The sequence below is a fragment of the Cervus elaphus genome, chromosome 5, assembly GCF_910594005.1.
Source record: "Cervus elaphus chromosome 5, mCerEla1.1, whole genome shotgun sequence".
NCBI classification, from domain to species: Eukaryota; Metazoa; Chordata; class Mammalia; order Artiodactyla; family Cervidae; genus Cervus; species Cervus elaphus.
Window position 1 is genome coordinate 83674627 of NC_057819.1, and position 25468 is coordinate 83700094.

A 25468-nucleotide genomic window follows, 5' to 3' on the forward strand; every position below is an offset into this window, starting at 1 on the left:
TTACTATATATTTTACTCTATTACATGTCTAAAAAATATATACATACCTTAATTAAATAATAATGCTGTGGGAAAAATAGAGCCAATAAATTTGCTTAACACAAGATTGCCACAAACCTTTAATTTGTAAAGATTACAGTATCTGCAAAGTGCAGTGAAGCATGATATGCCTCTATAATGTGTTATTTTTATCCCCTCTGCTTTTAAGATTTTCTTGATATTGCTGAATTATAGAATTTGATTATGATGTGATTATGATGATTTTCAGCAATTTGATTGTGTTTTATTTTATGTTGATCCTGACTGAGGTTTGTTGAATTTTTTAAATCTGTGAGTTGATGAGTTGATATTTTTCAGCAGATCTTGAAAATATTTGGCCACCCCTTTGCCAACATGCACACATGCGCTCACACACACACTTTCCCCTCTCTTTCTGGAATTCCAGTTACATATATATTAGACTGTTTGGTATTATTCCACAGGTTACTGAGGTTCACTTCTCCATAGCCTTTACTCTCTGTGTCCTTTGGTTCACATATTTTCTATTGCCTTGTCTTCAAGTTCTCTAATATTTGTCCTGTGGTATCTAATCTGTTGACTATCCAGTGAATTTTTCTATTCAGATATTACATTTTCAGCTCTAGAAGTTCCATTTTATTATTTTTATACTTGTATTTCTTCCTGCATTGTGTTTATGTTTTCCTTTAAATCAGGGATCAGCAAACTATTTCTGTAAATGTCCAAATAATAAAAGTTTTAGACTTCATAGACCACAGCGTCTCAGTCAGGGCTACTCCATGTTACCACTGAAGCAGAGAATTAGCCAGAGATGATATGTATAGCCATGGATACATGGTTACCTTCTTTGAAACTCTGTAAAACTAGTGGTAGGCTGAATTTGGCCCCTGGGCTAAAACTTGCCTGTTATTGCTTTAAATCTTTGAACATATTGGGTTGGCCAGAAAGTTCATTCAAATTTTTCCATAACATAACAGAGAAACCGAGACAAACTTTTTGTCCCACCTAATCTTTTTAAGGCCTTGTCTGCTAATTCCATTATATCTAACATTCTGGGTCTGTTTCTGTTTCTTCAGGTTATGGGTCATATTTTCCAAACTGTTTCACATATCTAGCTATTAAGTTGTTGATTGTTTGGATTTTGTCATCATCCTTTACAGAGTATCAGTTTTTTTGTTTTGCAGGGCACTAAGTTACTAGTGGGCTGACTTGGTCCATTTAAGTCTTTTTAAAACCTCTATTATGATATATTTAGCTTTTACTAGGCTTTTTGCAAGATCATCCCTGAATGCTAAGTCTTTCCACTCTAGCTCACTGAAGTTCAGGTGTTTCCCAGCCCGGGGTGAAGGCTAAGAATTGTCCAGCTTCTTTTCTCACTAATTGTACTTTGCCTGGTCTTATAGAATCTCATCGTAGTATGCAATGCAGCTTGGTGTGCTGGAGTCTCAGGGGGACCCCCATACACAAATGGAGAGTCCTTTCTCTGCATTAGGTATTCTGCCCCACAGATTTCAACCACTCAGCGCCCCCAAACTCAAATTTTCTTCTCTATGCGGCAGTACTACCCTGCTTTTCTTAGGGTCTTCCTCTTTGGACAACAGATTTTATTATTCTTATTCTTTATTTTACTTCTTGGCTGCACTGGGTGTCCGTTGCTTTGTGCGGGCTTTCTCTAGCTTTGGGGAGCAGGGGCTACTCTCTAGTTGCGTTGCGCAGCTTCTCATTGCACTGGCTTCTCTTGCCGCGCAGCAGAGGCTCTGGGCTTGCAGGCTTCAGTGATTGCAGCACTCGGTCTCAGTAGTTGGCATACAGGCCTAGCTGCTCTGTGGCATGTGGGATACTCCTGGACCAGGGGACCTGTATCCCCTGCATTGGCAGGCCAGTTCCTATCCACTGCACCTCCAGGGAAGTCCCATGGAATATGAATTTTTAAAAAAGTGTTTTTTATTTGGCTGCCTCAAGTCTTAGTTGTGGCATACAGGATCATTTTGTTGTGTTGGGGGGGCTCCAGAGCGTACAGGCTCAGTCGTTGCAGCGCCCAGGTTTAGTGGCTCTGCATCATGTGGCATCTTAGTTCCTCGATCAGGAATTGAACTCAGGACCCTGGCATTGGAAGCCCAGAGTCCTAACCACTGGACCACCAGGGAAGTCCCCTGGAACTGTGGATTTTGCTGCAGACACACAGTGTGTCTACATCTGGAAAGCCAGAGTCATCACAGGGCTTCTGCATTTGTATCCCTTTTCTCAGCAGTCCAGAACGTACCACCGTACGGCCTGTGGTACAGTGTCTGAAAAGAATTGTTCCATGTATTTTGTAGGGTTTCCAGTTGTTTCGTGTAGGAGTGAACATCTGTTCCAGTCACTTCATGGTATAAGGCAGAAAACCCTCAGCCACAGGCTAGAATCTCTAGCCCATGCATATCAATACTTGCCCACTCACATGAGAGCTGGAACCGCCTGCTCGGTACATAGTATTACCTTTATGTTTTGCGGTGAATCTTTCCAACTAGCCTTTGCTGCTTATACTATAGCTTTTTGTCTTTATCCCTCATTTCTTCATCTAGTATGGCTTAAATGTGATTCTTTTATGTTTAATAACATTGTAGTAAATTGTAGGTTTTAGAAAATTGACTTAAAAGGTAATTTAATATGTGCAACTGTTAAAATTCTCTTAGTCAAAATGATCATCTTTTGATTTTGTGTTTGGATTCTTCATGTAATATTTATTTCAGTCAAGTCCATTATATTTAGGAACTATTAACTTGTAATGTTAAAAAGAACTGTTGAGGCTTGCTGTCATTTAACATAGCTTAAACTAAAATGTTGAGGTACAGGCTCAATAGGCTCTTGAGAATAAGCTACGGACCAGAAGCTGAGTTACTCATGTTCATTTTGTCTGGGAACCACCACATCTGCCACTGAGGCTGAGTAATCATGACTTATTAGTGTGGTTATGGAAAGTATATATCAATTTAATTGTGTGAACCGTCCTTTCTTTAGGGAAAATAGTCTCACCAGATTGCTGAAAATTTTCCCTTTTTAGAATCACTTAAAATTAAAACTGTGAATAAGTCTTTTATCTTGTTGAATGACCTGTTTAATCAGTTGGGGTGCATATTTTATTTATATTTCTGGAATAGAAATGTAGTTTTTTCCTTCCTCTGTATCCCAGAAATCTCATTATTTTAGTGTCTAAGTTCAAGTTTTGTTCTCCTAGAGTTCGTTTCTAGAGGACAGTTGTGTAGGGATATCATGAACAAACTCTTGAATTTCTTTTGTTTTGCCTTAAGTAGTATCACATTTCTCTTTCGTGTTTTCACATGTAAAAGTGGAAGTTAACAGGTTTTTTTTTTAATTGCGTCTGATGCTTATCTGTAAGTGTACAACAAGAAATTTTTCACTAATTATTCAGTTCCTCTGAATTCTACAAACTTTAGTTTGTGTGTGTGTGTGTGTGTAGGATCACAAAATAATTCTTTTTTCTCCAACTGTGAAATATCTTTTATGCACATAATAATATTCAGAGAAACAGCTGTAGATTTCGTGATTAATCACAGCTTCTCAAAAAAAAATACCATTCCTTTTTAAAAGAGTCTATAATTATTTTTATACTTATTATTACTGTTTATAGTTTTCTGTGAATTAAAACTCAAGAAAAAGAGGAACAGACTAAAAATTCACATAGGTTTCTTTTTGGCTCAGAGGAAAACTTTATAGTTAATTGATTCAGTGCCAAGTGTAGGCCTTCTTTTTATAGATTTTTATTTGAACGCGAAGTGCCCCTGCATTTAGGGGGAAATGGAGGTTAGATTTATGAATATCTTTCTTTTTCATATTACATGCAACAAAAAAATTTGCTTAATATCACCTTTTATTTTGATAGCAACAGGAGTTCTTTAATGTTTTATTCTCATTGCTACATCTTATTCAGTTTGTCTTTGAACCACAAATTCTTTTACCATATGGTTTAAAAACACTTTCTTAAATCCAAAGATCACTTACTGTATGTGTGTCTATATATACATCCGTATGTGTGTGTATAATTTTTTCTACAAATACAGTATTTTTCTTTATAACAGTGAATGGTAATACTTTCTGAGGGCTTACTATATGCCCAGCACTAATTCAAGTATATTTATATAAATTGACTAATTGAAACCTCACAGTATCCCCAGAATGTAGGTCCTGAAGGTGTTTTATCATTACCATTTTATAGATGAGGAAAGCAAGACTTAGTAAGAGGCAGAGGCCAGAACCTGAGTCAGAACATCTGGCTGTAGAAATTATGCTTATGGCAATAGTATGTTTTTTGTTTTTTTTTTTTCATTTATTTTTATTAGTTGGAGGCTAATTACTTCACAACGTTGCAGTTGGTTTTGTCATACATTGACATGAAGGCAATAGTATGTTTTAAAGTGAATACTGGCATCATGTATGTTAGAGCAACATGTTAAGAGTGTCCAGCTTCTAGAGCTTACACTTATGAGAACCTTGGAAATTAGCAATAGATTTTATTGACAGCTTGATTGTATTTAGGGTTTTTTAATTTTGAAACTAGATAAAGCCATCAAATGAATCGGTAATTCTTTTGCCTTGCTAAAGAGTAGGTTAAGTGATTTTTCTGAGGTTGCTTATTTTCTGACCCTTAATAGACTATAAGAACCTACTTGAAACCCTAAAGGAACTTGTTTAAAACATACACGTTCCCATGTCCACTTATTGAATCAATTTATGCTTTTTAGGGGACCCAGGAATTTATATTTTTAACAAAGCCCCTTGTTGATTATTATGCAGATACCTCATATTGGCACACATGTTCATTTGAGAACCATTGTATTTAAACCTTTATCACACATCTAAACATTAATTCATTTTAATCTAATATTATTAATTTATAATGTTTCAAAATAAAGGTACAAAGCAGCACAAAATCTTCCATAGAAAAAATTACTTTGAAAGAAAAATTCATTGGTACTGGTTGCACACTTTTATTTTTCTTTTAAATCTCAGTGAGAAAGATAAGTAAGGTAGTTACTTCATCAACTATTGTTTTTTGAAATATAGTTAGTTTATAACACTGTGTTAGTCTCAAGTGTACAGCAGAGTGATTCAGTTACATACGTGTATGTATGTACTTTTTCAGAGTCTCTTCCATTGTAGGTGATTGAAAGATACTGAATATAGTTTCCTGGGCTATACAGCATGTCCTTGTTTACATGTTTTATATATAGTAGTGTATATATGTTAATCTCAAACTCTTAATTTCCGCACCTCCCCCCCCCCCACTATTCCCTTTGGTAAACATAAGTTTATTTTTCTGTGTCTGCATCAACTTTTTTACGTAAGGAAAAAAGTAGTATTCTCAAAGTATGCCTAAAAGAGTAGGGGCACAGGAGGTTTTTTACATGTCTTATAAATGACATGTATGGATAAATAAAATAAGAATCAAGTGAGAAATCATGGTTTCCAGAGACTCGTGTTGGGGAAAGGAGGTTGACTACAAAAGGACACAAGGGAACTCTTTGCCTTGATGGAAATGCTGTGTATCTGTACCCTGATTAGTGATGGTTATATGACTAAATATAATTGTCAAAACTTAGCCTGAACTACAGATCTAAAAAAATTACTCTTACTATATGTAAATTATACCCCCATAAATTTGAAATTGGTTTTTTAAAAAGTAAACCTTGAAGAGATTCTGGGAGTGATTATTTTTTCAAATTATCAGTTGCATCTTGAAATACTTGGGTCAATTCTTGTTCTTTAAAAGCTGACATTTTTCTATTAATGTGTAGTGATTAAGGTAACATTAAAATAACATCATGATAATTTCTTTTTCTTTAACATTTCTCATCAAAGTTTTCTCATATTTTTTTTTGTAGGGTCCACATATAGCTTCAGTTACATTAGCTGCTTATGAGTGCAATTCAGTTAATTTCCCTGAACCACCTTATCCTGATCAGATTATTTGCCCAGATGAAGAGGGCACTGAAGGAGCCATTTCTTTATGGAGCATCATCTCAAAAGTTAGGATTGAGGCCTGCATGTGGGTAAGATGTCCGTTTTCATGCTTACCTAAAATTAACCTCACTGTCTTGATTCTTTGTACCTTGTTGAAATTGAATCCAAACATATACCAATTCAGTAAATAATTAATTCGTAAAGTCACCAACTACCTAACTTCCGTGGAAAAGAAATCTCTAGAGCTTCTCTTCGGAGAAGACAATGGTAACCCACTCCAGTACTCTTGCCTGGAAAATCCCATGGACGAAGGGGCCTGGTAGGCTGCAGTCCATGGGGTTGCGAAGAGTCAGACACGACTGAGTGACTTCACTTTCACTTTTCACTTTCACACATTGGAGAAGGAAATGGCAACCCACTCCAGTGTTCTTGCCTGGAGAATCCCAGGGACAGGGGAGCCTGGTGGGCTGCCGTCTGTGGGGTCGCACAGAGTCGGACACGACTGAAGTGACTTAGCAGCAGCAGCAGAGCCTCTCTTTGTAAATAACATGCAGAAGGAAGGCAGGAAACTATAGGTACCACCAAGTATTGATGCCAAGGAGACAATAGCAGGGAAAAGGAATATAAATGATGCAAATGTATTACTTTATAAAGTTTTACTGATGTTTATAAAATTTGATAAACAACGTAGCAAATGGTTACATATCAGTCCAAATTTGGTAAGTATTATATGTCTCTCTCTTAGATTTAAATACTCTGTGTTTAGTTTTAGAAGATTCATTTCATTTTCTGAATTGTTGTAATACTAAAGGTCAGACATTTCTTCATAAACTAAGCTTTACTGTATTTGAGATGAGATCAAACTATATGATGATTTTACTTTCGGTAGTATCAATTATTCTTTTTATGGCTTGGTTAATATATTTTGGGAAATTTTGAACTACATGATCAATGGTAAATGTATTTTAATCTATATCCACACAAAGCATTTTTTATATGCCTAAATTCATTCAGGTGTCTGTCATTGAGGAATAGTTCAGTTGCTAAAGACTTCTTATTGCCACTTGAATTATTTTTTAACTTATTATTTGGAATTATTAAGTTTTATGTTCCCTGTAACTTTTTTCCCTTAACAGTTTCTTACAAAATAGAAAATGTGAAACACATCTCTTAAATGTCTTAATTAAAGTGAAGATGAATACAGTGCCCACAGGAGAGGCAGTTTTGAAACACATTCAAATGTTAGAGATTACGCTGTGCTTTAAAAGAATTAAAAGGGAAATGCCATATATTGAATTTGTTGAATATGAAAAACAGGAAAAATTGTCATATTTCCTGTTACTGTCTTAAAAATACTGGAAACAAATTCATTGTACTAGTTGCATATGTTTTATAAATTTCATCACATTAGTCCTTTGATGAAAAGCTGTTAATAAAATAACTAGTTACTTGGAACATGCTAGAGAGGGTATATGTATATAAACTTCAGTTTTCTGTTTTTCTTTTGTTCTTTCAAAATGATTTATGTGGCTCAATTAGCACTAATGCCAACAAAGAAATTTTTATCCCAGCTGGCACTGCCTCTTCCAAATTCCTATGGTGCATACTATCTGAAGCGCTCATTTGGCCTGGCTCCATGCATGCCTCAAATTACTTAAATTGGCTGGTGTAGTGGCTTACTTCCCCAAATAAATTTTTAGCTTCTCAGAAAAATTCAGACTGTACCTTAAATTAAATGTATTACCCTCACAGCAGTCAGCATTAGGCTTTGCTTATAGTTTTACAAGAATGTCAAAAAACGCTGATTAATTGTGTTTGTTTGTTCTTCATATTCCCTTCTTTGAAGCTGTCTTTTGTGACAAAAAATGTAGCACATATCAAGTTATGTTTAAATTGGTTTCTATTGTTTTCACCATTTATAAGGACAGTCCTTTTAACAAAAAGTGCTAGGAAAACTGAATATGGTTATTGTTGTTTAGTCCCTTACTTCGTGTCCAACTCTTTGTAACCTCTGCACTGAATACAGAGGTTATATATATGGACAGCGGCTCCTCTGTCCATGGGATTTCCCAGCAAGAATACTGGGATGGGTTGCCATTTCCTTCTCCAGGGGATCTTCCTGACCCAGGGATCAAACCCATGTCTCCTACATTGGCAGGCGGATTCTTTACCACTGAGGCACCAGGGAAGCCCAGGGAAAACTGAATATCCACATGCAAAGAGAGAGATTGGATCGTTACCTTATACCATATGTAAAAATTAACTCAAAAGTCATCAAAGACCTAAACTTAGTTCAAACTCTAAGACACTTAGAAGGAAATATCGAGACAAATCTGCATAATGATTGGGCAGTGGTTTCTTAAATAAGACACTGAAAGTAGAGGCCACAAGAGAAAGAAAACAGATAAATTAAACTTTGCTAAAATTAAAACCTCTTGTACAGTATCAAGAGAGTGAAAAGAGAACCCACAAAAAGGAGGAAAATGTTTATAAGTCATATATCAGATAAGGATTTAATATTCAGGATGTATAAAGAACTATGCAACTCAGCAATAAGAAGACTAACAACCCAATTAAAAAATGGGCAAAGGACTTGAATAAACACTTCTCCAAGGAAAAGATACAAATATCTAAGAAGTTCACAAATTCTCAACATCATTAGTTGTTGGGGAAATGCAAATCCAACAATAAGGGATTACCTCTTCGCATGTATTAGGATGGCTATTATTCTTTTAAAAAGAATAATGAGTATTGGTGAAGATGTGGAGAAATTGGAACACTCCTAGGTTGCTGGTGGGAATGTGAAGTGATTCAGCTGCTATGAAAAAGAGTTTGGTGGTTTCTCAAAAATGTAAACAGAGAATTACTCTGTGGCCCTCCTCTAATGTAAATACCCCAAAGAACTGAAAACCAGGACTCAGATATAACTATAGAAACTTGTAGTTGACTGTTAAGCAACATTATTCATATTATCAGAAAGGTAAGCCATGAAATTAAAAGATGCTTACTCCTTGGAAGGAAAGTTATGAACGACCTAGACAGCATATTAAAAAGCAGCGACATTACTTTGTCAACAAAGCTCCGTCTAGTCAAGGCTATGGTTTTTCCAATAGTCATGTATGGATGTGAGAGTTGGACTGTAAAGAAAGCTGAGCGCCGAAGAATTGATGCTTTTGACTGTGGTGTTGGAGAAGACTCTTGAGAGTCCCTTAGATTGCAAGGAGATCCAACCAATCCATCCTAAAGGAGATCAGTCCTGAGTGTTCATTGGAAGGACTGATGCTGAAGCTGAAACTCCAGTACTTTGGCCACCTGATGTGAAGAACAGACTGATTTGAAAAGACCCTGATCTTGGGAAAGATTGAAGGCGGGAGAGAAGGGGACAACAGAATGAGATGGTTGGATGGCATCACCGACTCAATGGACGTGAGTTTGAGTAAACTCTGGGAGTTCGTGATGGACAGGGAGGCCTGGCGTGCTGCGGTTCATGGGGTCTCAAAGAGTAGGACACAACTGAGCAGCTGAACTGAACCCTCAATAGATGAATGGATAAACAAAGTGTGGTATATACACAGAATATTACTCAGCCATGAAAAGGAATGAGGTTCTTATACATGCTACAATATAGATGAACCTTGAAAACATGAAAACATGGTAAATAAAATAATCTAGACATAGAAAGATATTGTATGATTCCACTTAAATCAACTGTCAAGAGAATTCAGATTTGTTATAAAGACACAAAAATAGATTTGGGGGGACTTCACTTGTGGTCCAGTGGTTAAGAATCTGCCTGCCAATGCAAGGGATGTGGGTTTGAGCCCTGATCTAGGAAGATCCCACATGCCATGGAGCAACCTAAGCCAACGTGCTGCAACAACTGAGCATACATGCTAAAACTGCTGCAGCCCACAGGCCTAGAATCCATGCTCTTAAATAAGAGAAACCACCTCAGTGAGAAGCACATGTGCTGCAACAGAGAGTAACCTCTGCTTGCCACAACTAGAAAAGGCCCATCACAGCAATGAAGACCCATTGCAGCCAAAAATTAAATAAATATTAATAATTAGTTAATTTAAAAATAAGCTCCATGACGGGGTAGTTTTTTTTTGTTTTTGTTTTGTTTTTAAGTAGATTTGAGTTTACCAGCATTGTGGGGAATGAGAAGTTAATGCTTAATGAATAACAGTTTCCATTTGGATGAAGAAAACTACTGGAAATATTTTTTATATTTTATCCTTTCATAAAATTGGTCTCATTTGTGTTCACATCCATATTTTTAATTTCATTATAAATATAGTAAATCAGTAAAATCCTTGAAATATGTATGTATGAAATATGTACTTCCAGTTATAAAAATCAGTGGCAACCTCACTTTCAGTCTGTTCATATATAAGTCTTTGGAGCACATTAAAATGAATTGTTTGGTGTTGCTGATCAGTGGCTTACCGTTTTTCAGTTTGTATCTTTCTGATATTTCACAATTTGTTGGTATCACTAGTGTTCAGTTCAGTTCAGTCGCTCATTTGTGTCTGACTCTTTACAGCCCCATGGACTGCAGCACGCCAGGCCTCCCTGTTAATGCCCAACTCCTGGAGTTTACTCAAACTCACGTCCATTGAGTCGGTGATGCCATCCAGCCATCTCATCCTCTGTCATCCCATTCTCCTCCCACCTTCAATCTTTCCCAGCATCGGGGTCTTTTCCAGTGAGTCAGTTCTTCGCATCAGGTGGCCAAAGTATTAGAGTTTCAGCTTCAGCATCAGTCCTTCCAATGAATATTCAGGACTGATTTCCTTTAGGATGGACTGGTTGGATCTCCTTGCAGTCCAAAGGACTCTCAAGAGTCTTCTCCAACACCGCAGTTCAGAAGCATCAATTCTTTGGCACTCAACTTTCTTTCTAGTCCAACTCTCATATCCATACATGACTGCTGGAAAAACCACAGCCTTGACTGGACGAACCTTTGTTGGCAAAGTGATGTCTCTGCTTTTTAATATGCTGTCTAGGTTGGTCATAGCTTTTCTTCCAAGGAACAAGCGTCTTTTAATTTCATGGCTGCAGTCATCATCTGCAGTGACGTTGGGGCCCCCCCAAAAATAAAGTCTGTCATGGTTTCCATTGTTTCCCCATCTATTTGCTATGAAGTGATAGGACCAGATGCCATGATCTTCATTTTCTGAGTATTGAGTTTAAAGCAAACTTTTTCACTTTCCTCTTTCACTTTCATCAAGAGGCTCTTTAGTTCTTCTTCGCTTTCTGCCATAAGTGTGGTGTCATCTGCATATCTGAGGTTATTGATATTTCTCCCAGCAATCTTGATTCCAGCTTGCGCTTCATACAGCCGAGCATTTCTCATGATGTACTCAGCATATAAGTTAAATAAGCAGAGTGACAATATACAGCCTTGACGTACACCTTTCCCGATTTGGAACCCGTCTGTTGTTGCATGTCCAGTTCTAACTGTTGCTTCTTGACATGCATACAGATTTCTCAGGAGGCAGGTCAAGTGGTCTGGTATTCCTGTCTCTTTAAGAATTTTCCACAGTTTGTTGTGATCCACACAGTCAAAGGCTTTGGCGTAGTCAATAAAGCAGAAGTAGATGTTTTTCTGGAACTCTCTTGCTTTTCCAATGATTCAACGGATGTTTGCAATTTGATCTCTGGTTCTTCTCCCTTTTCTAAATCTAGGTTGAACATTTGGAAGTTCACGGTTCACATATTGCTGAAGCCTGGCTTGGAGAATTTTGAGCATTACTTTATTAGCGTGTGAGATGAGCACAATTGTGCGGTAGTTTGAGCATTCTTTGGCATTGCCTTTCTTAGGGATTGGAATGAAAACTGACTTTTTCCAGTCCTGTGGCCATTGCTGAGTTTTCCAAATTTGCTGGCATATTGAGTGCAGCACTTTCACAGCATCAACTTTTCCGATTTGAAATAGCTCAACTGGAATTCCATCACCGCCACTAGCTTTGTTCATAGTGATGCTTCCTAAGACCCACTTGACTTCGCATTCCAGGATGTCTGGCTCTAGGTCAGTGATCACCCCATCGTGATTATCTGGGTTGTGAAGATCTTGTTTGCATAGTTCTTCTGTGTATTTTTGCCCCCTCTTAATATCTTCTGTTTCTGTTTGGTCCATACCATTTCTGTCCTTTATTGTGCCCATCTTTGCATGAAATGTTCCCTTGGTATCTCTAATTTTCTTGAAGAGATCTCTAGTCTTTACCATTCTATTGTTTTCCTCTGTTTTTTTGCAATGATCACTGAGGAAGGCTTTCTTATCTCTCCTTGCTATTCTTGGAACTCTACATTCAAATGGTTATATCTTTCCTTTTCTCCTTTGCCTTTAGCTTCTCTCCTTTTCACAGCTATTTGTAAGGCCTCCTCAGACAACAGTTTCGCCTTTTTGCATTTCTTTTTCTTGAGAATGGTCTTGATCACTGCCTCCTGTGCAGTGTCACGAACTTCTGTCCATAGTTCTTCAAGTACTTGGTCTATCAGATCTAATCCCTTGAATCTATTTGTCACTTCCCCTATATAATTGTAAGGGATTTGATTTAGGTCATACCTGAATGGTCTAGTGGTTTTCCCCACTTTCTTCAATTTAAGTCTGAATTTGGCAATAAGGCGTTCATAATCTAAGCCACAATCAACTCCAGTCTTATTTTTGCTGACTGTATAGAGCTTCTCCATCTTTGCCTGCAAAAAATATAATCTGTCAAACTGATTTCAGTATTGACCATCTGGTGATGTCTATGTGTAGAGTCTTCTCTTGTGTTGGAAGAGGGTGTTTGCTATGACCAGTGTATTCTTTCGGCAAAATTCTATTAGCCTTTGCCCTGCTTCATTCTGTACTCCAAGGCCAATTTGCCTGTTACTGTAGGTATTTCTTGACTTTCTACTTTTGCATTCCAGCCCCCTATAATGAAAAGGACATCTTTTTGGGATGTTAGTTCTAGAAGGTCTTATAGGTCTTCATAGAACCATTCAACTTCAGCTTCTTCAGCATTACTGGTCAGGGCATAGACTTGGATTACTGTGATATTGAATGGTTTGCCTTGGAAGCGAACAGAGATCATTCTGTCGTCTTTGAGATTGCATCCAAGTACTGCATTTCAAACTCTTGTTGACTATGATGGCTGTTCCATTTATTCTAAGGGATTCTTGCCCACGGTAGTAGATTTAATGGTCATCTGAGTTAAATTCACCCATTCTCTGTAATGCTCCATACGTTTTCTTTTCATTTATTATTTCAAATTCCATTAATAGTTATTAAGCTTCCAAGTGTTGGAAATTCACAGTGAATGAAACTTATGGAGCTTTATATTCTGCTGCTGCTGCTAAGTCGCTTCAGTCGTGTCCAACTCTGTGCGACCCCACAGACGGCAGCCCACCAGGCTCCCCCATCCCTGGGATTCTCCAGGCAAGAACACTGGAGTGGGTTGCCGTTTCCTTCTCCAATGTGTGAAAGTGAAAAGTGAAAGTGAAGTCACTCAGTCGTGTCTGACTGCTAGTGACCCCATGGACTGCAGCCTACCAGGCTCCTCCGTCCATGGGATTTTCCAGGCAAGAGTACTGGAGTGTGTTGCCATTGCCTTCTCCTTTATATTCTAATAAGGGAAATAGTTATGGGAAAATGCATATATATGTATTGTGGGAAAATTATATAAGTATTTAAACTAATTGTGATAAGTGCTATGAAGGAGAAATCTGTTGCATAGTACAAAGATTTTTCCTCGTCTGTGATTCAGGGGACATCTCCATGGAGAGCAATGTTTCAGGGAATATCTAAAGATATGCTCTGTCTCTCAGTCCTACCAGTGGCCTGCTACCTGATTTTACTCCTTAAAGATAACAAGGTATAAAGTGAGGAGGTGTAAATTCATTTATTTGTGAATTCATGGTTTTGTTTTTGAAGTTTTTTTTCCTATTGTAGTAAAATATACGTAACAGGTTACGTACACAATTTACTGGCATTAAGTACACTCACAGTGTTGTTTAACCATCACCAATATCTACTTCCAGAACTTTTTTGTCATCCCCAAACAGGAACTCTGCACCCATTAAACAATAACTCCTCATTCCCAACTCTCCCCAGCCCCTGGTAATTTTGAACTTTCTGCCTCTATGAAATTGCCAATTCTTTCTTGTTACCCCATGTAAATGGAATCACATAGAATCACACATGTAAGCCATGTCTGGCTTACATCAGTTAGCATAATGTTTTCAAGTTTCATCTATGTTGGAGCGTATATCAGAACTTCATTCCTTCCTGAAGTCATTTTAAAACTGACCTTAAGGGAAACTGGAAGCACATTTTCTCTCTCTTTTTGTTTGTAAAACAGTCTGATAATTTTACTAGAATTGGTATAATTTTTTTAAACATTGCTGTAAAAACCTTAAATTTCTCAGTGGTTCCAAGTTACCCTCCAAACTTGGCTTTTAACCTCTATTTCATGTTTGTAGTAGATAGAATATTTAACAGAAAAATGACTTTGTTTTTTAAAGATTATTAACATACTGATAATACCAAGCTACCATTACTTCTGAGTCGTCAGCATATATAAAATTTTCTACTCCCAGATTTTTAGCATTAAACTTATAATTCCTAACACAGAAAAGCAAGATGCTCGTAATTTGCTTGTGATTCCACTTGACAAAACTTTTTGAAAGTACAAAAATTCAGGATTTTTCTCCTCCTAAAAATCTTTTTGTAAAGTTGATACTCCATGAAGTTATTGTGTTTCTCTATTGGTTTTGCATATGTTGTGCATATTAAACTCTTCTTCAGTTCAAGAAACAGGAACTTCAAGATAATAAATTGATATACAGTCAAAAATTTTTAGAAGATTTTCTGAATTATTGCTTGACTAAATACCACTTGTCTTTCTTTTGCAATAAGGAAGCCGGTCATTTCTTCCCCTTAATTAAACTTAGGCTGACAGTTTATAGTGTTCCACAGTTTAGTTTTGTTTTTTTCATGTTGATTTTGCAAGAATTATAAAATTGTTTGTAAGAATCATGAAATTATGGGACTTTGGTATCCAACTTCTGTGTTTAGAATATAATGTGTCTTGAGAGGACCTGTCTGGAAGACTATGTTTCCTTTTTACTTATATGCATAAAAAGTAGAATACTAACTTTTGATCACCATCTCCTTGCTAATATGGGAAAACATGAACAGAATTAAAATATAACAATGAAAATGATTAACTAAGTATAAAATAGTTTGTAGGTCTTAATTTCATTTCAGTTCATTATTACTTACTTTTAATTTTAAGAAAATTTGCAGTGAGTTTGAATCATATGATTGTTTTCAGAACTATTGAACATTTGAGAAGAAGAGAAGTTCATGTTTTGAATAAAATGTTGCAATTAACTTTTCTTCTTACTTTTTGTCTTAAAAAATTTAAGTATAGGAAGTTATATAATTAATTCAATATACTATCACCTAGCTTTCACTAGTGGCTACCCAGCTTTCCCAGCTTTCATTTGTGGCTAATACTGTTTTATCTAGACACTTCCTCACTCAACTCACAATTATCTTGAAGCATATCCCAGGTAACATAGCATATTTTACCTGTAAATATCAACCTTAGGACTTCAAAAACATTGTCACACCTAAGAGAGTTTAGAAATAGCCTCTTTAAATCTGTTATCCAATTAGAGTTCAAATTTTTTTGATTGTTTATTTCTTTTTCTTTTCAATATCTTTGTATTGGTTGATGAAACTGGATTGTTTGTCAAATATAGTTTTCCATGGTCTGAATTATACTGTTTGTTTTCCAGTTGGTGTTATTTAAATATATTTATCTGCTTTCTGTGAATTGATAGCTGGGTTGAGAGACATGGGGGAAAATTATTTTTTTGCAGGAATATACTTTATGGTCTAATGTATTCTGTCACATAGTGCAATAATGTCTGGCTGTCTATCTGTTTATATTAACACCATTATTATATAAGTCCATTATTTTCCTGGGGTTTATAAAATGGGGGGCTTTCCAGTTGCATCATTTTTTCTTTGGTTAATGACTGGAATACTTTTGTAAAGAGAAACTTCTCCTTATCATCAATTTGGTTACCCTGAGTTATATTCCATACAGATAAGACAGGATAAATAATTGACTGTTTCTCTTCCGATTTTTAAAATAATTAGTTCCCTAACATCCTCCAGAGGAGGCGAAATTAACTTTTCTTGTTTCAAAGAATATAATTTATGCTTTCTTCCAGTACCCTTCTCTGTGTATGTCTCTCCCCTTTCTCTGTTCTTTAACTAGATATTTAACTAGTCTTATTCTTTTGGCACTTAATTATATTCTTTTGCTAACTCTTGGCTCGCATGTAGATAATGCAGTTAAACTTGGAGATCGTTGATTTTACACACTGGAGTATAACACTGTGATCACGGGATGCTTGAATTTGGTACAGTTCCTTGAGGATTCTTATCAACGCATTAGCAGGCAGAGCCATAGGACAGAGCAAACAAAAAGTCCTGAAGTTGCTTCTGAAAACTACTGAAGCATTTTCATTCACTATGATCCAGGGCAGAGAAGGGTGGCTCAAAGTTAAGAATTTTCCTGGGTACTCTGGGTCTCTTGCATTATCTATCCTGTATTTAAGCCATTTAAGTTCAAACCAAGTTCCTGATTCTTTTACCTTTGTTTTCATCCTTATATCCTAAGACGATTGGAAGAAAAGAAAATTCTCTTCAAAAACAAGAATCCACAAAGTGACTGAAATATGAGTCACTCAATGTCCTGAGGAAATCAACATTTTTCCTGTGGTGAAAATTTATCCATCCTAATGTTGAGATTTCAGGGGGCTTCCTGACCACAGTTTGTTAACTTTGCACAAAAAAAAGTTGTATTCGGATTAAAGCAACATCCTAAATACAAGAAGATTTCCTAGAAAATATACATCTAAGAGCTATACTATCAAGTGCTCATTAGCAAATCATTTGAAAAGGGGAGGAAGACTGACAAAATTAACAGCGTATGAACATATATTTTTGTATAAATTTTTAAAAATGAGGGGTTATAACAATTTCAGATAAAACTAGTGATTGCCAGTGAGGAGAGGGAAGAGGGGAAGAAGGGAGCAAGATAGCCATAGTGGGTTAAGAGGTACAAACTACTGTGTATAAAATAAATAAGCTACAAGAAAAATAGGCCAATACTTTATAATAACTTTAAATAGAATATAATCTATAAAAATTTTGAACCACTGTGTTTTACACTTGAAACTAAATTTATAAATCAGCTATACTTCAATTAAAAAAACATTTCAAAAGTCTAGAAAACTGTGAGCTATTTCTAAAATTAAAATGAAGAGACATATAAAAATAAGAACACAGGATATAAATAGAGATGCTAGAGAACTAACTAATATTAATTTAGTGTCTGCAGTGTACCCAGGATTGCCTGAGAATTTTAGGTATGCTATCTATCTGGTCAGGCGTTGCGTAGATCCGTATTAAGGTCAGGCAGGATTCAAACTCATGTCCTCCTAATCATGTAGCATGTCTTTTCCTTCCTCATATGTACATCTTAACATGCTTTTGGTGATATTGAAAATTAAAGGTTTAATCTGCTTCGCGTCACTGTGTTGAGAAAATCTCATGTAAGTGTTCTGTTCTTTTTACATAGGGTATCGGTACAGCAATTGGAGAGCTACCTCCATATTTCATGGCCAGGGCAGCTCGCCTCTCAGGTGCTGAACCAGATGATGAAGAGTATCAGGAATTTGAAGAAATGCTGGAACATGCAGAGACTGCACAAGTAAGATCAATGGGGAAAAAATAGCTAATTATCCCTTAAACAGATTATGATTAAGGTAAAAATTTTAATAGTTTTCCTGAGGAACAAAACTGCCAGTGTAAAAAAAGAAATCATACATGGTTTAGGGTAAAATATTTAGAAAAGCTGAATCATAAAAAATAATTGTAGAGACTTCCCTGGTGGTCCGGTGATTAAGACTCTGCCTTAAAATGCAAGGGACGTGGGTTCAATCCCTGGTAGGGGAGCTAAGATATCACATGCTGAGGAGAGCAACTAAGCCTGTGCACTACAACTAGAAATAGCCCGGTGCTGCAATGAAGACCCACCACAGCCAAAAAAAAAAAAAAAAAAAAAGATTATAATCATGATCTTAGAATAGGGAAAGAGTCAACAAGACAACTCAGACTAAATCAAGATAAATTCATGTAGCCAGTGAGATTAAAGAACTGAAACATTATTTGTCCATTATGTGTTTATAAGTCTTACTGAGCAGACCACTGAATAAATAAGGGGGATAAATAGGTGGACCACTTATGAGCCCAGAATAGTAGAACTGCCTAATTAATTTTTTGAAAAATAATAGTTTACCATGTTTAGAGGAAACATAATTCCCCAATGAAAAAGGGAGAATTAAGATAAACTTACCCACTGTTGTGGGGAAAAAAGGCCGAGGCCTTTGACACCTGAGCAAAAACTGTCCATCAGCCTGTATCTTCGTGTTTCTAGGTTGGTGCGGATGTAATCGTGATTTTGGACCATGAATTTTGAATCATTATAACTAGGCTCAGACACATCATTATTATTCAAAATAGGAACCATTACAATCAATACATTTTTGCCAATGAGAAATAAGTTTGTTTATTCCTGTAGCTTTAAAATCCATACTTCGGGGAAAAAAAAAATCCATGCTTCGGGATTCAGCGAACTCTTGGAAAGCATTTTCTGCCTCCTGCCGGTCATGAAAGCATTTCCCTGCAGATGTTGTTGAAATGCTTGAAGAAGCGGTAGTCAGTTGCTGAGAGGTCAGGTGAAAATGGCTGATGAGGCAAAACTTCATGAGGCAGCTTTGTAGAAAGCTGCAGATCTAGAAATGGTTTGTTGTTGTTGTTCAGTCACTAAATCGTGTCCAGCTCTTTGTGGTGTCATGAATTGCAGCATGCCAGGCTCCCCTGTCCTTCACTGTCTCCCTGAGTTTGCTCAGATTTGTATCTGTTGAGTCAGTGGTGCCACCCAACCATCTCCTTCTCTGTCACCCCCTTCTCCAGTTGTGGATATGTCTGGTGGTGAAAGTAAAGTCCAGTGATTTAAACAACAGTATTGCATAGGAAGCTGGAATGTTAGGTCCATGAATCAAGGTAAATTGGACATGGTCAAGCAGGAGATGATGAGTGAACATTGACATTTTAGGGATCAGTGAACTAAAATGGACGGAAATGGGCAGATTTAATTCAGATGACCATTTTATCTGCTGCTGTGGGCACGAATCCCTTAGAAGAAATGGAGCCCTCATAGTCAACAAGAGTCCAAAATGGAGTAGTTGGATGCAGTCTCAAAAACGACAGAATGATTCCGTTTGTTTCCAAGGCAAACCATTCAACATCACAGTAATCCAAGCTATGCCCCAACCGCTAATGAGGAAGAAGCTGAATAGTTCTATGAAGACCTACAAGACCTTCTAGAACCAACACCAAAAAAAGATGTCCTTTTCATCATAGGGGACTGGAATGCAAAAGTAGAAAGTCAAGAGATCCTTGAGTAACAGGCAAGTTTGACCTTGGAGTACAAATTGAAGCAGGACAAAGGCTAACAGAAGTTTTCCGAGAGAACACACTGGTCGTAGAAGTCGTTAACTTCCCTAATTTTACATGCTTAGAAGTAAAGCTGGAACCAGAACTCAGAATGGCAGCATCGCTAGTAAATTCCATTTACTGAAATGATGTCCATAGATGGTTGAGTATCCCCATTTGTGGTAACTGATACCTCTGTCCTTTGTGACACTAATTAGATGTCATTTAACATACCAAAACCTTTTTATCTATATAAAATCAGCAAGTTGAAGTCAAATCATTTTTTTCACTTCTATAGTTTCTTCAGTCTCTTCTTTCTACCAGTTTTGTGAAACACTTCTCAGCATCACTTTCCACTTGGTAACACAAATTAATTTATCAACTCTGTTTTTTTCTTGGGGTCATCTCTCTGGATTCCTGCATGCTCCTACTCCAGTCTGTATTTGGTGGGGTTTTTTTAAATTTCAAAAACCCTCTGCACTACTGTTCTTCTCCTGATTTGGATCCCTTATCTTCCCCTTTTTTGATTTTGTTGTTTAGTTGCTAAGTCTTGTCCAACTCTTTTGGGACCTCATGGTCTGTACCAGCTCCTCTGTCCGTGGGATTTCCCAGGCAAAAATACTGGAGTGGGTTACCATTTCCTTCTCCAGGGGACCTTCCTGACCCAGGGATCAAACCTGGGTCTCCTGCATTGAGGAGAATTCTTTACCGCCGAATCTACCAGGGAAGCCCAATGCCATGCTGAGCCCTCTCTAGTTAGTCTTTTTGGTCGTTTTGGTTTTTTCTCTAGAAGCTTTTAGATTCGTTATCTGAGATAGGGGTCTTTTTTTTTTTTTTTTTTTTAATCAGAACTCGGGTTTTATTATTCTTTTATTTTTTGGCTGGGCTGGGTGTTCATTGCTGTACCTGGGCTTTTCTGGTTTTGCACAGGCCTCTCGTTGCAGAGCCCAGGCCGTAGGGCATGCAGCCGTCAGTAGTTGCAGCTCAGCGACTCAGTTGCTGTGGTGCATGGGCTTTAGTTGCCCCGAGGCATGTGGAATCTTCCCAGACCAGGGATCAAACCTGTGTCCCCTGCATTGACCTGCATACTCCCAACCACTGGGCCTCTAGGGAAGTCTGAGTTATGGTCTTTTTAAAATTTATTCAGCTAGGCACTCAGGAAACTTGTCAGCCTTGTGTCCTCTAGTTTTGGGAAACTTTCTTGTATTTTTTGTGTGTCAATTTACCATCTTTAGTCTCTACTCTTACTTTCTGGAATTATTTTTTGATATTGGGATCTATAGCCTATCTTTAATTTTTCTTTATAATTTTCCTCCTAATATTTATCTCATTTGACTTTGTATCCAATTTCTTCAACTTTTCTTCTATAATCTAATATTAAAATGTTTTTCCATTGTCATATATTTATTTTCAAAAAGCAATTTGTATTATACTTCCCCCAAAATGGCTTATCTTTTTGAAGATATTTAGTTTCTTCAAGTTTTCAGTACGCTGGGCATTTTTTTTTTCCCTTTGTCTGTTCTGTTTCCTATTGGAAGCTTTCCCCAAAGCCTGGTGAGCCTTCTTTTTCTATTTATATTATATATAAAAATAAAGTACATAAAGCTGAATGGGAACTTTGTATGTTGAGGCAAGGTACAGGAGTGGCAGGCCACCTGGTTTATTGGAACCTCTGTGTATCAGTTCCTATCCATCTTTCCTTTGGGATAGTTCAGTTTTTCTAGTGATGGGTCTTCTCTATTTTCTTGCCTAGGGATTATAAACCTTGCTGCTGACATTCTAAAGCTAAGCTATGAAGGCAGGTTAGAAGTCTTCATTTACTTAGTAGACTTTCACTTAACCTACTTTGTGGTAAGTCTGACTGTGCCTGCACAAACAGGTCCTGAGTCTAGAAGCTTTGGTTTTCTTTGTTTAGGGACTACAGTTGATGTGTTCTTTAGGACTAGGGCAGGAAGGTGTCTCACAGTGCTAAGTACTGTTTATACAGTCTCCTTGTTTTCAGCCCTGTCCTCGTTTCTTCTGCAGTTCTGATGCTGATCCATTGTGGAGTTCTGTAGTATTGATACAAATCACTTTGCTTCTTTTCCCTGTCTTTCACTGCAAGCTCTCAGATACAATATTTTCTTCCCATCTGCCCCGTCTTAATTAATTAATGCTAGTTTCATCAAAGACAGAGTTCAGTGTTTCTGTTTGGAGTTATTATTGAGATAAAAGGTGCTCCAGTTATCTATTGCTGAGTATACAAACCACCCCAGTATTTAGTGATTTGAAACAAGAATAGCTTATATTGCTTACAGCTGTGCAATTTGACTGTAAGCTGTGCTTACAGTCAAGCAATAGCTTGACTATCAGTTAAAGTATCTGCTTCCAAGATGGTTTACTTATATAACTGGTAAGTTGATTCTGGCTGTTGGTTTGGAGTTCAGTTGGACATTTGGTTTAGGACCTCAAGTTATTCTCCATGGGGCTTCTTGGATTTCCTCACGTCATGGCACCTGAGTTCTGGCGAGTGTTGTGAAAGATGCAGATTTTCTTGTGACATAACCTTGGGAATCCTAGTCACTTTGCCACATTGTGTTGGTGCAAAGTGGGTCACTAAAGCCAGTGCAGATTCAGAAAGGGAAATTAGACCCACCTCTCAATTCGAGGAGTAAGCAAAGAATTTGCAGTTGTCTTTAACCTCCCACCGGGGCAAAGGTCTTATTTGGTCGTCTTGACATAGAAAGCTTACTGGACAAACTAGAATTTCTCTAGGAGGGAGAATGAGGTGATAATTGATCTTGACATCATATAATATGAGCAATTGTAGAAAAGGAATTTAGACATGTTTCCTAGAAAGAGGGAAGTGATGAGCCTGTCGGATAACAAAAAGTCGTCTCTCCTGTGGCAGGAGGATATACTCATGTGAGAAACTGTAAAGCTTCATCTTACAATTAGCCAGTGAAAGCTTATTGAGGCCCACATTGGCTCAATTTTTTTTTTTCACATTGGCTCAATTTTAAAAATTCTTGTGAGTTTTAATTGTGTACAAATGGTATTGCTATTTCCAAAAAGAATGAGTTCCTTGTCTCACTCTATGTGATACCTTTATGGATCACTGCATAGCAACTCCCTGCATTGAGTAGAACATAAGCTGGATAAGTCATTTCATTCTTCACATTTTTTTGATACTTGGGTTGTAAATAATGCATTCTGTAAATTTGTTACCATCTAAGAGCTCAACTTCCAAAAACTCACATCTTCTAGAATTTGATGAAGTAAATCATGCTTCATCTTATTCATATAATTTGAGCTGTTAAAGACTTTTGCATCTTGAAGACTCTACATCTTTATCTACCATTAGCATCGTAATCTTTTTCCTACATCTCTTATGACCATAATTATTTTTGATTACTTTAGAATAGATCTTCTCTAATTCTACTTTGTTTTGAGTTGTACACAACAGTTCTGATGGGCATGAGGTTTAACTGTTTTTGTCCTATAAAGCCAATAATTAGCATCACTATTTTAGGGTATACTATGTATTTCTTATTCCCTAATTTCATACTTGCTTGTATTAAAAACTCAAGTAAACAAAATATATACTTCTGTTTCATGTTCTTAATATATTCACTCATGTTCTTTAGTGAGAAATTTGAGCAAGCTCCCAGAGATAATGGAAGACAGAGGAGCCTGGCGTCGTGCAGTCCATGGGGTCACAAAGAGTCAGACAAAATTTAGCGACTGTACAGCATCAGAAATTATATACTCTTTATGAACATTTTATTTAAAATTTATATCCCGAATTATAGTTAACGTCTAGTTAACTATAGTTAACATCCCATACATAGTTAACATATGTAAGCTAGAAATAATAAGTAAAATAGTGTGATAAAAGTAACTCATCCCTAACAATTTTGTCATCTTCCCTATCAATTTTCTTTCCATTAATTTCATAAGAATCTATCTATAAGACACTTGAATGAAGTGCCTCAAGACAGCCATGATGCAGAAAATGTTTTGCCCGATTTGAATAGGAAACACTCAGGAATCTCAGAGCCAATACTCAAACCAATTTTCTGACTTTGAGATTAGCGCTTTGTTTACTGTAAGCCAACATAGCAACATTTTCATCCAGGTTAATGCAACAAAAAATGAAGAATTTATTAAAATTTTTTTTCTTCCTGCTACATTTGATTTTTCTTTTATTTCCTTTAATTGCCTTTTTTACCGGTATCCATCCGTTTTGTGACTTTTAGTATAGGTTTCAGTGTATAGGTGTATCTATCCCTACATACTTCTTGCCAGGTTTAGATAAGGGGTTTTATGAGGTTTTTAACTTTTTTTTAAATGCTTATTTGTTTATTTATTTGTGTCTGTGCTGGGTCTGCATTGCTGCACAGGTTTTTCTCTTGTTGTGTAAAGTGGGGTCTACTCTCCAGTTGTGGCAAGAAGCTTCTCATGCCCGTGGCCTCTCTCGTTGCTGAGCACAGGCTCTAGGGTGCAAGGGCTTTCGTAGTTGCAGCTCCTGGGCTCTTGAACACAGGCTCAGTACTTGGGGGTGCATGGGCTCAGCTGCCCCGCGACATGTGGGATCTTCCCAGATCAGGGATCAAACCCGGGTCTCCTACATTGGTAGGTGAATTCTTTACCACTGAGCCAGGAGGGAATCCCAACTTTTATTTATTTTGTGGGTGAAGGAATAGTTGGGGTGGGGGTTGTTGCCAGTTTTCCACATTTTAAATTGGCTGAGAGTAGTAATGTTTTAATTCATGAGTCACAGAAGAGTTTTGTAAAATAAGTTTGTCAGATATAAGGTTTTTGTTTTTGTTTGTTCACACTTAACACTGTGGAATATTACTGTATCCAAGTAAGATACTTCAGTTGTTTTGATACACTTTTGGAATACATCCTTGTGTTTGTTTTTTATTTTCAATATGCAAATAAATTTACGACAGTTTTGTCACTTTATTTCTTAATCAGTGATGTTGCAAACATTTTTTATGTTTTTAGTAACAAAGTTGTCTTAAGCTCATTACTTCTGTTATTATTTCCAGGTTTGCATATTTTCATATTGTGTCAAGGCTTATAGATTGACACATTCCAGAAGTATTAAAAATAAAAAGTGCAAACCCACACACACCTACTCCCCAAAGTAGGATAATAACCACCATACTCTAGACTATTTTCTTTGTATGGATAACTTTTTTTTAATAAAAACTAAAATCATATGATATGTATTAGTCTTAGGTTCTTTTTCAACATATATATCATAATACCTTTAATGCTGATTTTTAAAATTGTGTTCTTATTACAAAGTGATTATATACAACTTATTGTAGAAAATTGATATTTGTATACTTTCAAAGTATCTTTTCATCCTTCCTTCTTTTTCTTGTAAATATTTGTAGGTGAATCATATTCTATCTATTATTTTGACTTGTTTTTAATATAAAAATATTGTGAACATTTTTCAGTGTCATCAACTTATTTTCCACATCTTTGTTTTTTTTTAATAATTTTCTTTTTGACTGCAAAGTATGTTTATTGTATAAAATTTTGAAACTACAGAAAAACAAAAAAAGAAAAAAAACACCTTTGTCTAACTGATTAGTTTACCTTTTTTTTTTTTGTATTTAGTGTATTTTTCATTTTCCTATTGATTGACATTTTTAAGGTGATTCTTTTTGTCATATGCTGCCAGTAATTTTTCCATATTGTTTATTGTGTGTTTTACCATATTTTGCTTTTTAGATAAAGAAGTTTACATTTTTATCTTTATTCCATTACCTTAGATGTTTCCTTTTGGAGTTAGGCCTAAAATTACCTTCCTGAACCCTTATGATTATGATATTCCGGTGCATTTCCTTTTAGTCCTTTTATGGTTTTATTCTTTTACTTTTAAATCTTTTATGTATTAAAGTATTTTTACCTATCATATAA

The 25468-nt window shown here is 36.5% G+C and overlaps 1 protein-coding gene across 5 annotated transcripts in view; it reads left to right on the plus strand.

Moving 5' to 3' along the window:
• VMP1 (vacuole membrane protein 1) overlaps positions 1-25468 on the plus strand; it is a 121921-nt gene that overhangs the window by 39651 nt on the left and 56802 nt on the right. For all 5 annotated transcript variants that reach the window (XM_043902863.1, XM_043902861.1, XM_043902860.1 and 2 more), the window contains 2 exons: positions 5901-6068; positions 17628-17759. In XM_043902863.1, the coding sequence (XP_043758798.1) occupies positions 5901-6068; positions 17628-17759 (300 nt within the window). The remainder of the gene's footprint in view (positions 1-5900; positions 6069-17627; positions 17760-25468) is intronic.